Source organism: Bidens hawaiensis, unplaced genomic scaffold (genome assembly GCF_021521415.1).
Source record: "Bidens hawaiensis isolate Kalapana, Puna unplaced genomic scaffold, B.hawaiensis_p1.1 tig00046624_1, whole genome shotgun sequence".
Lineage (NCBI taxonomy): Eukaryota > Viridiplantae > Streptophyta > Magnoliopsida > Asterales > Asteraceae > Bidens > Bidens hawaiensis.
The window spans coordinates 11,772-24,559 of NW_027498305.1; the positions used below are offsets into that span (position 1 = coordinate 11,772).

Below are 12,788 nucleotides of genomic sequence, written 5' to 3' on the forward strand. Positions count from 1 at the left end.
ATATGATCGATTTTATTTCAGCTGATTTAAATCAATATGTTTTTCTTTGTTTTTGTTTATTAACTTTTTATTTTCAAACAACAAATTTTTACCCTTAAATATTATATAATTTTACACTTAGAACAATTTGAACCCATGTCACTTTTTAGGTAACAATCATTATACCACTAGACCAACTCATGTCACTTTTTAGGTAGCAATCATTATACCACTAGACCATCATGTAACGTGTAACATCGATAATATTTTAAACGCATTTGTTTGCTAAGAACTTATTATTACAACTTTAGAAAAAATCGACAAATTAGTAACTTCTAATTGTGTTGTATGAGATATTATATTTTTTTATTTTTCCTAAATGTATTATAAACCACACAAATTGGTTTTATATAGGCCGGTGATTACTCTAATGAGGGCTTAATCCATGATGGCCCATGCTTGTCCATATTTTGACCCGACTCTATTTATTATACAATAAATTACGCGCTAAAACAATACCGTCCTATGTAAATTTCTCTTTCTTGGTTTTGATTAATGTAAAACACATGTCAATATCCTCTTAGGCATATCTTTCTTGTTGCAATACCCGAGTATTAGAACCGTACCGTATCAAACCATACCAATAACGACCGAAATCCCTTTGTGCAACATGGGTAATTTACTAACTATATTTACAAAACCAATGTCATCATAATTAACAACCTAACCATAATAACTACCTCATATTCTTCAAGGTGAGTATGACACCTTTTGAGAAGGAACAACACCAACATGATACATATTAAGTTGATTAACTGCTTCTACCACCAACTGCCTCAACTGAAAATGTTGACCAAAAGTTGACTTATCAACCCCTTCTAATGTTGTCAAAACCCTTGCCTCCACAAGTGCCTCACTATTTCCATCATGCATTGCAAGGTAACACATTAACACCAATGCATGATGATGTGTTCTATCATCCCCTCCCAATAATCTCCTTACAGGAGTCACACCGTTGAATTCGATAATCGTTTTAGAATGCTCCCGACTGAGAAAACTATCAGGTGACACGAATTTCCCCAACGCGATTGCGGATTTCGTCACCACGTCAGGGTTTTGGTCACTCAGTTGTTTGACCAACGGATCAATCACCCTGGTTTCCCTAGCTGGGAAAGTCCGGGCAAGTGACCCGATTGATCTGATAGCTAGAATTTTGATTCCAGCTATCTCAGAGTGGTGGATCAACCTTAATAGCTGATCCACCACTGCTTTTGCAGCCGGGGAGTTAGTCCTGAAAGCAGCTCGTCTCATGTCAGGGTTTAACTCCGCGGCTGTTGCTATCTCCATCACATTCATCAAACAGTTGATTTGCAGCTCGCCAATTTTGGTTTCTATAAGCTTAGCTAGAACTAATAACCCTTTCGTGTCGGTTAATATCCTACAATTTGCAAGATTACCTCTAGCAAGCATCCATAACGCCCTAGCACATATCGTTTGAAGTTCAATTTTCAATTCAGACGGTTCATTTTCCCTCTCTTTCTGGTTAATCGACCACGTCGTTGCATAATTGGACATCGAACCAACACTATCGAGTGATAATAGCGTAACAAGAGGTCTCATTACATTCTCTCTAGCAAACGCCTCTTGCGAAACCTCATCGTTTTCCGCCATTCCCGCAATTAACTTCGCAACCAAAATCTGAACCAGAATTGGGGACTTTTGTAACGCTTGTACAATAATCGGAACCCCTAGTTCACTAGTGATTAATCTACCTCTGTCTTGATTATCCGCAAGGCTAACAAGCGCGGTAGTTGCCGAAACTTGGGCTTCCGGTGTTGAAGCTTCCTTCATAAGCTTCAACAAAGGCGGAAGCCCAAGCTCTTCAGCTATAATTTTCTTGTTCCTTTCATTATCAGTCGCCTACCTCAATTTTGACATTCAACGGAGAAATATAAAGCGTAGAAATGTACGACCAAACCCACGCGAGTATGGATCATTACTCGCGATGGGTGGTAATGATAATACGACGCTGGAAGAATCAAAATCATCATTCCTGATTCTTTCAGCGTCGTAGATGCTAAGCAACCACTTCATGTCGCCTACAGAGGCGTCAAGAAGTGTGAATAGCTTTTTAAAGTCAGCGGCGCCTACGTGGACAAATACTAGGCGCCGCTGACATTTCCGTACCAGGGTTAAGGTAGGGTAAGGTTTTGGGTGACGTCTGTGAAGACGCGACGGACCGGGCGGTCGTAGAAGGAGGAGGTGGGGTTAATAAATCGGACAAATGAGCGGAGCATGTTGGAAAGATGCAAAACGAGTTTGTTAACTTCTAAGCACTCGAGTTTGTGGGATTTGGAGGTTTGGATGGTGTGATGGATTTGGTCGGATAAGAGGATGGGTAAGGAGAGGATGTGGTCGATGGGTTGGTGGTGGTGGTGGTCTTGGACGGTGGTGAAGTCCATTGGTGGTGGTGGTGGTGGTGGAGTAGAGGCGTGTGGGTCACGGGTTGTGTGATTAGTAAATGTGTGACAGTGTGAAGTGGTTTGGAGTTTGGAGTGTACTTTGGTTTTTTGTTGATGATGATGTGGGGTCGATGGAATTTCTAGGAAGTTGTGTGAGTTAAGGATGTTTTGAGGGTAGACGCGTGGTAGAATTCAGAATTTGTTCCCACTTTAATTTTTATAAAATAATAAGTCACTAGAAGAATACTAGAAGAATGGTTAGGTGCCAATGATGGTCGGCTGCGTCGGAGGTGGAAGGGTTTACTTGCTTGCGAGGTTCTCGCCCGCGTGTTGTCCGGGTTCGAGTCTCCCCTGAGGTAAAACTAGGCCCTTTGGGTTGCAAGGTGTTCCCCTCCTCTTGGCCAGATTCGATCTCGGGGCCTTCGGGTTATTCGTGGTCTGGCTTTGCCAGACGCTCCAGCCGTTCAAAAAAGAAAAATGGTTGGGTAATGCAAGTCTAGGGTGTGTAATGTCGGTTCAGTTAAGTCATAGAGATTTACCGTAACTATAATTGACTGATCGGTTAATTATAGATAGATAGTGGCGAAGCTTGGACATACACATCAAGGGACCGGATTCAATATGTATAAAAAAATAATAAACTAGAGGGGGGCGGACTCAAAATTTCGGTCAGAAACGGATAAATTTACACTATGTATAAAAATTTTCGACCGAAAAAGGATAAGTTACACTACCGAGCATAAAAACAGTGGGCACGGGCTTAAAATTTCGGTCGGAACCAGGTAAATTTACATTATGTATAAAAATTTTCGGCCGAAAAAAATAAACTTACCCTATCGAGCGAAAAACTGAGGGGGCAGGGGCCACCCCTGACCCCAACTAAGCTACGCCATTTTAGATAGGTTAAATGTTGGTTACGGTTTGGTTTGGATAAGTTTGATTAATGTCTAGGTCATTTGTTTGTTTTTTTATTGTTCTAGTTAAGAAATGGTTCGATCATTATATTTTAGCTTAGTTATGAAGTTTCGAATATGAAATATAGTAGTTTAAAACTTTATTATGGTTTTTCAAACTATGTTATAGACACTTGCGACATAAATTTAAATGTTTGAAATTAGAAGTAAAGAAACTAGAAAATAGTAAGAAATGCACAACATTTGGAACAATACAAACATACAAGGTTTGGTTCGGTTAAAAAGACTCATTAACCGTAACCATAACTGAATGATCGGTTATTTAGATTCGCTTAACATTAACCGTCAGTTTTGTTCAGATATGATAACGATTCGGTTTTTGTTTATGATTTGTTTTTGCTCACCCTTAATGCAAGTGAGATTGAGCCGGAGTAATTGATTGTTTATTTAAATATTATATAATTTGATTTGCTAATTTTGTATAGTAATATAGTTTATGATTTGGTTATTTTCACATTTTTGTGATTAATTTATAAACGATAGCAAAAAGACAGTTTTGAAAAGGGGTTTGTTTTAGTGAAAGGATTCAATTAACCAACACTTAATAACTATGACTTTCTATGGTTAAATGTTAGTGATTATTAAAGCAAGAGTATAATTTTTCTGAAGAAACGTGGATCGACTCACTGGTAGACGATCTACTTTCCTCGGGTGTGATTATACTTCTTCACCGATGGTTCTCTTGGATCTGGGTTCTTCCACCTACAAAATGAACAGCACCGTCAACTTACCCCTCAGAAAGGGACAGAGGGGTCCTCTTTGGGGTAACCCTCCGGCGTGAGAATAAGTATTTGTAGGAGAAGATAATAATGTGAGAGTAAGGAAATCTGGAGAGTATTGCTTAATAGCTGAATACTCTGTAATTGGATGTGATTGGATGTAATTGAGTGTGTTACTGGCTGTAACTGTCTGTAATTCCGTAACTCCTTGTGGAGTTGATGCTGTATTTATAGTGCTAGGGTTTCCACTGATTGGGCTAAGACCCAATTAGGGTTTTGTTGGCCTCCTCCAATTGATTTGCGCCACGTGTCCTTGGGGACACCTGGTGCTTTTTCATTGGTTATAATCACGTGGTAGCACATGAGTTATGCTGAGTTGTCCACCTTTCATCTGGCAGCTGTCAACATCAGCATATTCTTATTCCTTACAAAGATACCTTCTGGAAGGTTGTCTGACGTGCACAATCAAGGTTGCCCTAATCCTGATTTGGATAAGGACGAGGTTGATTATGTGCATGTGTGATATGCGCCTATCCTGAGGATGCGCGAGGTCTTCTCTTTATTCTCACGCGCAGATGTTTCATGCGCAGATGTGATGCACAAGCATGTGATATGCGCCACGCACGGATGCGCCACGCGCAGATGTGATATGCGTGAGCATGTGATGTGCGTGAGCATATGTGATGCGTGAGCATATGTGATGCATGAGCATATGTGATGCCTGAGCATGTGATGCATGAGCATATGTGATGCCTGAGCATGTGTGATGCCTGAGCATCTGTGGTGCCTGAGCATATGTGATGCCTGAGCATGTAATGCATGAGCATATGTGATATGCGTGAGCATATGTGATATGCGCCATGCGCGTAGGTTTTGGCTTTGTGCCTTCATAATATCTTGATTTCAAGTCTCTTGTCTGTATCTTGTGAGTTGACCCGCCTCGCTCGGTGTTGAGGCGGGTACATACCTCTTCAAGCCCCCCCAGTCTAATGTGTGTCTTGTCTCGCGCGAGCGAGGTAAGATAGATATTAGACTTAATAGTTTGCTCTTTTAGTAGGGTTTTGTCTTTTTCTTCTTATTACTCGTCGTTGCGCGAAGATCTATCGTTTTGGTTGAAAACGAGTCGTCCCTGTACGTGATGGAGACGTGTCAGACTTTTCGTGTGCTCGAGGTGCTACAGTTGCCTTTCATGTCCCCTCACATAGTGTCAGGAACACGTGTCGTGCTCGCGTTGGTCCGTACCTGCGAGTGGTGGCGCGTGAACTCTGGTGGCAGCTGTATCGTTTCTTTTCGTGTCCCCTCACACAGTGTCAGGGACACGTGTCGCGCTCGCGTTGGCTTACACCTGCGAGTGGTGGCGCGTGGAGTCCGATCAGTATCAAATTTTATCTCTCCTGGGCCTATAAAAGCCAGCCCTTAGAGGTTTATTCTTCATCTTCTTTGCTGTTTTATTCAAAGTTTTCCTTTGTTTCATTCTATTCCGATTACTTTTCTGCTTCCAGATCTCTGTTCTTCAGAAACATCCTCCGTTCGTTTTTACACTTGTATGTCTGATAGTTCAGACCACACAATCTCCCCCAACAATCGCCGTGTTAAATCGCTAGTGATGTCTACATTGAAGAAGACCGGCAAGGGGAAGAAGGCTGCTGAGGCCTCATTGGAGGAGGTAGGGAGGACCAAGGCCGTGAAGAGGTGGAATGAAATCCCCTGCAAACTGAGGCAGGCTGATCTTGACAGCCTTATCGCCTCTCAGGGTTTTCTCCCTGTGTTTGGCTGCATGTTGCCTGGGGCCGGGCAAACGGCGGCGGACCCGCCTACCGGCTATATATCCCTTTACTGCCATTTTTTCACCCACTGCAACCTTCGTCTCCCGATGACAAGGTTTGTGGGTGCGGTGCTTAGGTTTTATGGGATTCATATATCCCAAGTCCATCCGTTTGGACTCGTGCGCATGACTCACTTTGAGTTCATGTGCAAATCTCAGCGCGAGGAGTCCACCCCTCGGCGCTTTCAGTTTTTTTATAAGCCCAAGATCCAAGATTCTTGGTTCTCATTTATTCCTCGCAGTCAGAAGGTCAAGTGCTCCACTGTTTCATTCAAGAGCCTTCATGACTGGTCTGAGAGGTTTTTTTACATCAGGGCTGGTGTGATCCCCATCCGCATGACCATGCGCGCGATCTCTTCTGCGCCTGCGGATGTGGGTGTCTTCAAAAACCCAACTGGCGCCTGGGTTAAAAAGTTGACCGCCGAACCATCCCCCGCCAAGAAAATTTGTGAGGAGGCGCTGGTGGGGGTCGGTATGAGCAGGAGGTGGGCTGATAACGCGACTGAGCCCGTTATCCAAGTTGACGGCTTGTGTAAGTTAATCTCATTGCTTTACTTCTGCGCTAATGTACTTCGTTTTGCTGATATCATTTGCCTTGTTTTGTGCAGTCACCAAGGAGTATATCCACGCCGCCTATGATGAGCATATGGAGGGTGGCTCCGTCGCGCTGGGCGCTGGGGAGGTTGGCTTCCCCGATCGCTTTGATGACATGTTCATCCCTGTTGATCTGGGATTTATCTTTGACAGCGATGCGCCTGGTAAGCCTTTGTACTTATGCATTTTCCTTTATAATACCGAATTTGGCTAACACTTCTTCTGCACGTATTGTAGACGCGCTTGAGAACTACGAGCTGGAGCTCGCGGAAGAGGAGGAGGAGGAGGAGGAGGCGCCCCAACTAAAGCGTAAAGCTAAGGGGAAAACTGGCGCAGGGGCCAGTAAGAAACAGAAGAAAGATGTTGCCCCTGTTGTTCAGGATCCTCCTACTCAGGCGGGGGGATTTGAGAAAACCCAGGAGTTTCCCTCCAAGTTTCCCTTGTCTTCCCTGCCTCAAAAAGTGGGCAGACCTCCTGTCCACTTGAGGTATGGTGCCACTACCTCCTCCCTTCGCGCTGCGGAAAAGGGAAGCGGCGTTGCGCCTTCGACAGGTATACTTTGCTTTATCCTTTATGGTTCTATGAGCTTGATTCTGATAGAGTTACTAATGAATCTTTGCTCACTCAAATGTTTGTAGAGCCGGCGACGTTGGTGGATCAACCCCAGGCGCAACAAGGTGCCGCACCTGCGCCGGAGGTCGCTTCGAAGTCCCCTGTTTTACCCTCGAAAAAGGGTAGAATGGACTTCATGGCGATGTTTGACTCGCGAACGGAGTTGCGCCAAGGTATGTATTGCGCTTTTATTTTCTTTTCTGACTTTCTTTTAGATCAAGTCATGAACCATTTCTTGTTGTTGATTTTTTCATAGAAGCCGTAGCTGGCGTACAAGCTGCTGGCGGCACTCCTGGCGCTGGTGCCAGCGCCGTTGGCTCTGCTCCTGCTCCTGCAAGCGATGAATCTCCCCTCATCGGGATTACTAAGGAGCAGGAGGCCGTTTTACGCGCCGATCTGGCGGCGTCGAGACCTCCCTCACCTCCTCCTGCGCACAGTCCTCCTCGCGAGACTGATTTTGATTCTAGGTCGCAGGAGAAAAGGCCTATTTCAGAGGAGGATGAGGAGGTTCATGCTGAAGACTCCAACGGCGGCCGCGCCAGCCCTTCAGCGCCACGAGGTTTCGCGTCGCCGTCTTCTCGTGGGCCTGCTGCTGACTTTTCTGCTTCGTCCCCGCGGGTATAAGTTTGTTTTTGCTCCGCTGCGCGAACTTTCATATTAGTTTTTGATGACTTAGATCATTACTTTGTGTTTGCAGGAAGCCGATCACATCTACCGCCCGAGATGGAACATTACTGAGGACAGCTCATTTCAGTCCATGGGTGTGTGTGAGGACTTCTGGGCTCATTCTGTGCCTCCAGCTGAAAGGAGGTTTCAGGAGGCCCGCGCTCGCGATGACTTGCTTAAAGATCATCTGTTTGCTGGGTCGGCTTTCTTTGCTGCCTCCCAAGAGCTTCGCTATGATTACGTAAAGGTACGTGATGCTCTTGCGGAAGCCAAGCAAGAGGCTAAAGTATCTGCTTGGCATCTTTCTGATGCTCGAGAGAGAGCTGAGAAGCTCCAAGCAGAGCTCAGTGAGAACAGGGCAAGTGCCAACACCGCCTTTGTGAAGCGCGGGCATGAGCTGCAGGCTGCGCGGGAGAAGCTTCAGGCAGCCGAGGCGGACGCGGCCAAGTACGCGCGTAGAGTGCGCGACTTGGAGCTGGACGCGGAGGCGCGTGACCAAGCTCTTGTCCAGTCTATAACTGACAAATCATCGCTGGAGAGTGAGGTTGCGCGCCTGAAGAGGGAGCTGGCGGCCGCGCAGGCCGAAAAAGACGAAGCCTTGGCGACGGCAGCGTCTAGCCAGGAAGCACTCGATCTTGCGCTAGCGGAAAAAGAAGAAGTCCTGGCGGCAGCAGCGTCCGACAAAGAGGAGCTAAAACAGACTAAGGAAACTGTTGAGTTATTAAACTCTCAGATTCCTGCCCTCGAGACGTCTGTTGCTGGCCTCGCGCAGGATCGCCAATGGCTAATCTCACAGGGCATGACTCGTTGCGCTTACGCGATGAAATACTCAGACGAGTTTCAGGCCCTTGTGATGGACTGCAACGCTGCCGCGCGCTTGGTGGGTCGAGCTGAAGGGTTTACGGATGGCTATGAATATGGCATGTTGAAAAAGAACCCATCCGAGTACCCTTATCAGAGCGACGTTGCCTGCGCGGACATGGCCGCGATGGGGGAGAAGTATATGAATACTCCCATTCCCATCCTTGCGCAGGTATTTTAACCTTAATGAGATTACCTTGACTTATTTTCTAAGTCTTTTTGTACTCATATTTTTCCTTATGATTTGCAGATATCCGAGCTTGCTGACCAGCCCGATCTCATCGCGCTAAAGAAATTACTTGACGAGTGCGAAGGGGCTGGTGGCGGCGATGATGGCGCGGGGAATGCTGGCATTGCTAGCGGCTCTGGCGTGGCCAAAGGATCCGCTCCTGACACTATTGTGATAGAAGAATCCATTCAAGACAAAGAACTTGACTATGGTCAGTTTGGAGATGACGAGGAGCGGGCTGCGCCAGATGCTGAGGGCGATGATGATGACTATGAAGAGGCTGACGTCGACGTGGAGACTTGAGCAGCCCTTCATGTTTTTTATTTTTATTTGTAGTTTGTATCTTATCATCTTGTAAACTTGTAAATTTCAATGCTTTTGTTAGTCCCGGTGCTGATCGATACGAGATCCGCACGAGGTCTAGGAGTGCGGAATCCTCCTAGACTCGTATATGGTGTATAGACGAAGAACACAAACACGTACACGATCAAATACACAAACAAATACAAGAATGGATAATCAAATCTGCAGATTCATATAATAATAAAACACGTTACATACCGTAACATAAACAGAAACACGACTGACCCGAGGTGAGCTCTACCTCGGGTCGTCTCACACGACTCTCACTCTCTTGCTCTCTCTTGACACTCAAACTGTAACACACACTCTCTGAATTACTGGATTCACACTCTATAACCTAACACGACACATGTATATATAGACAATCTTCACGGGCTTGGGCTTCAGTAGGCGAAGTTGTTCATAACTTCGCCTAGGGCGAAGTTGTGATAACTTCGCCTAGGAGAAGTTGTTACAACTTCGCCGTTGGCGAAGTTGTTATAACTTCGCCTAGGCGAAGTTGTGCTAACTTCGCCTGTGACGATCCGCTGGTCAGAATTGCATAGCGACGGTCACAGAATGCACCAACAGTCTCCCCTTTGACCGTTGCTCTCAATTCTAACAAACACGAGAGATCATCTGTTACAAAACATGCACTAACAGACTCCCTCTTAACTGATGATCTTCTGTTTTGTTCATCAACCAGCCGTGTCTGAATCTGTCCTGTAGCTTCACAAATCTACCAATCACCCAGCGTCTTCCATATCAGATCTCCCCTTCAGTGTAAGCTTCTCCGACTATAACGATTGAGGTCTTTGAAATGCATGCATCCTCGTGCCAATAGATCATCTCAACCAATCACGTGAGTCCATCTGACTTCACCAACACATGAAGTTGGGCTTCCTCCACAACTTCACCAACTCGTCGGCATACGATAAGGTTTAATCTTCAACTACTCAACATCAGGTGATCAATTTCATCACAAAACCACCTTGACAGAATCTAACACATGACCATTAATTAATCCGAAGCATCTTCAATCACCAGGGATAACAATCAAGAACATAGACACTTTAATTCCCGGTTAAATCCAACTTGTTCCAGAATCTTCACTCGTATAAATAAGCATCACGTTTCAGGATCCAATTCTCGAACGCCTTGAAAATAACATAAATAATATGCTCTGACCGCAATCCAGTAATGACGAAAACCTTCAGTTCAATTTGACTTTCTTCGGTTGGTCAACCACGAACAACAACAATTTCATTGCCCACAAACACCCGAATATGTGTCAATATCCAGTTTCAAACAATATCCCATTCACAACCTCAACTCCAAATCCAGAGTTGACACGTATTTGTTCACACGTAAGACCAAGAGATAACAAGATCACTCGTTGACGGAACAACATCTTTGGTCTCACAATAATCGTGTACACCCGGCCATACAGACGAAAACTCCAAACAATTTTTTTTTTTTTTTTTTTTTTTTTTTTTTTTTAACTTCACCTGGCCATAACTTCGCCTGGCCATAACTTCGCCTGTTCATAACTTCGCCTGGCCATAACTTCACCTGGCCATAACTTCACCTGGCCATAACTTCGCCTGTTCATAACTTCGCCTGGCCATAACTTCGCCTGTTCATAACTTCGCCTAAACCCTAAAATTTAAGCGACAACTTCGCCTGAACCCAATAACTTCGCCTGCGGCGGATGTTCGGCCGAAAACGCACAGAAACGTGCCAGAAACACCAAAAACGCAGATCTCGAACCATAGCGTAAGAGCCTAAGGCTCTGATACCACTTGTTAGTCCCGGTGCTGATCGATACGAGATCCGCACGAGGTCTAGGAGTGCGGAATCCTCCTAGACTCGTATATGGTGTATAGACGAAGAACACAAACACGTACACGATCAAATACACAAACAAATACAAGAATGGATAATCAAATCTGCAGATTCATATAATAATAAAACACGTTACATACCGTAACATAAACAGAAACACGACTGACCCGAGGTGAGCTCTACCTCGGGTCGTCTCACACGACTCTCACTCTCTTGCTCTCTCTTGACACTCAAACTGTAACACACACTCTCTGAATTACTGGATTCACACTCTATAACCTAACACGACACATGTATATATAGACAATCTTCACGGGCTTGGGCTTCAGTAGGCGAAGTTGTTCATAACTTCGCCTAGGGCGAAGTTGTGATAACTTCGCCTAGGAGAAGTTGTTACAACTTCGCCGTTGGCGAAGTTGTTATAACTTCGCCTAGGCGAAGTTGTGCTAACTTCGCCTGTGACGATCCGCTGGTCAGAATTGCATAGCGACGGTCACAGAATGCACCAACAGCTTTGGAATGAAATTTTGTTTTTCCCTTCTTCGCATCTTGCGCATTCCCCATTCATCTCTTTATATTGCATGTTTGCTTGTTGAATATAAGATATGCTTGCACGTTGAAATAAGAACAAGGTTGTAAGGAAATTATTATACTTAATCCTTGTCATATTGTAAGTGATTTTGCCATATCTTGATTATGTTGACACGTGCCTAGGCGTTTTCATTATCCCTCTTTTGCGCGACGTTATCGCGCATTTATTATATGGAATTATGAGTTTTTTAGCCTTTACGTATCAATATGTGTTGCTCAGATATCCATTACAATTGCATGCGCGACCTCGACCTGAAACCTTAACAACTATGTTTTGGCATTTGTTTTGCCTTAGTTGTGTTTAGGTATTTTTATAGTCAGGCTGCGCAGTATGTAGGATGGATGTTGTGAGTGATTTGAGCTAAGGCTCACATTATTGGGCTAAGGCCCTGACGTTTTAGAGTTAAGACTCATTAACGCGTTTGAGCTTGAAGCTCGCGCATGTATGTTTTACTTCGTTTTATTTCGTTTTGATGTCAATACAATGTTGTCATATTGCTCAAAATTAATAAAGGGAAGTGTGAAACATGTATGCAAAAGGTAATAGAATTGGGCTAAGGCCCTGACGTTTTAGAGTTAAGACTCGTTAACGCGTTTGAGCTTGAAGCTCGCGCATGTATGTTTTACTTCGTTTTTATTTCGTTTTGATGTCAATACAATGTTGTCATATTGCTCAAAATTAATAAAAGGAAGTGTGAAACATGTATGCAAAAGGTAATAGAATCCACATTAAGAGAAGATAGCGCGTATCATTATTCATAATGGCTTAAAAAGCCTTGATTACAAACTTGACATTTTTACATGAAACATTTTCTAAGCCGTGCCGCGTTCCATGCGCGCGGGATCTTCTTTCCATTCAAATCTTTTAAAGCGTATGCGCCTTTTCCAAATTCTTCCGAGACTTGATAAGGTCCCTCCCAATTGGGGGACATTTTTCCCGGGGGTATCGCGCGGCTAGTTTCATTGTTTCTAAGGACAAAATCTTTTTTCTTGAAGTGGCATTCTTTCACGCGCTGGTTGTAATATTTTTCCAGTTTTTTCTTGTATTTGGCTTCACTGATGATAGCTGCCTCTCTGCGCCCTTCAAGT

At 44.4% G+C, this 12,788-nt stretch overlaps 1 protein-coding gene across 1 annotated transcript; it reads right to left on the reverse strand.

The window, feature by feature from the left end:
• Positions 1–729: 729 nt before the first annotated feature.
• Positions 730–1,830, reverse strand: LOC143596481 (uncharacterized). The gene has a single exon (XM_077075246.1). The coding sequence runs from the start codon at positions 1,828–1,830 to the stop codon at positions 730–732; it is 1,101 nt and encodes a 366-aa protein (XP_076931361.1).
• Positions 1,831–12,788: the final 10,958 nt, after the last annotated feature.

Excerpts from the sequence above, each read along its gene's own strand:
- LOC143596481 (XM_077075246.1), bottom strand. The coding sequence starts at position 1,830 with ATGAAGGAAGCTTCAACACCGGAAGCCCAAGTTTCGGCAACTACCGCG.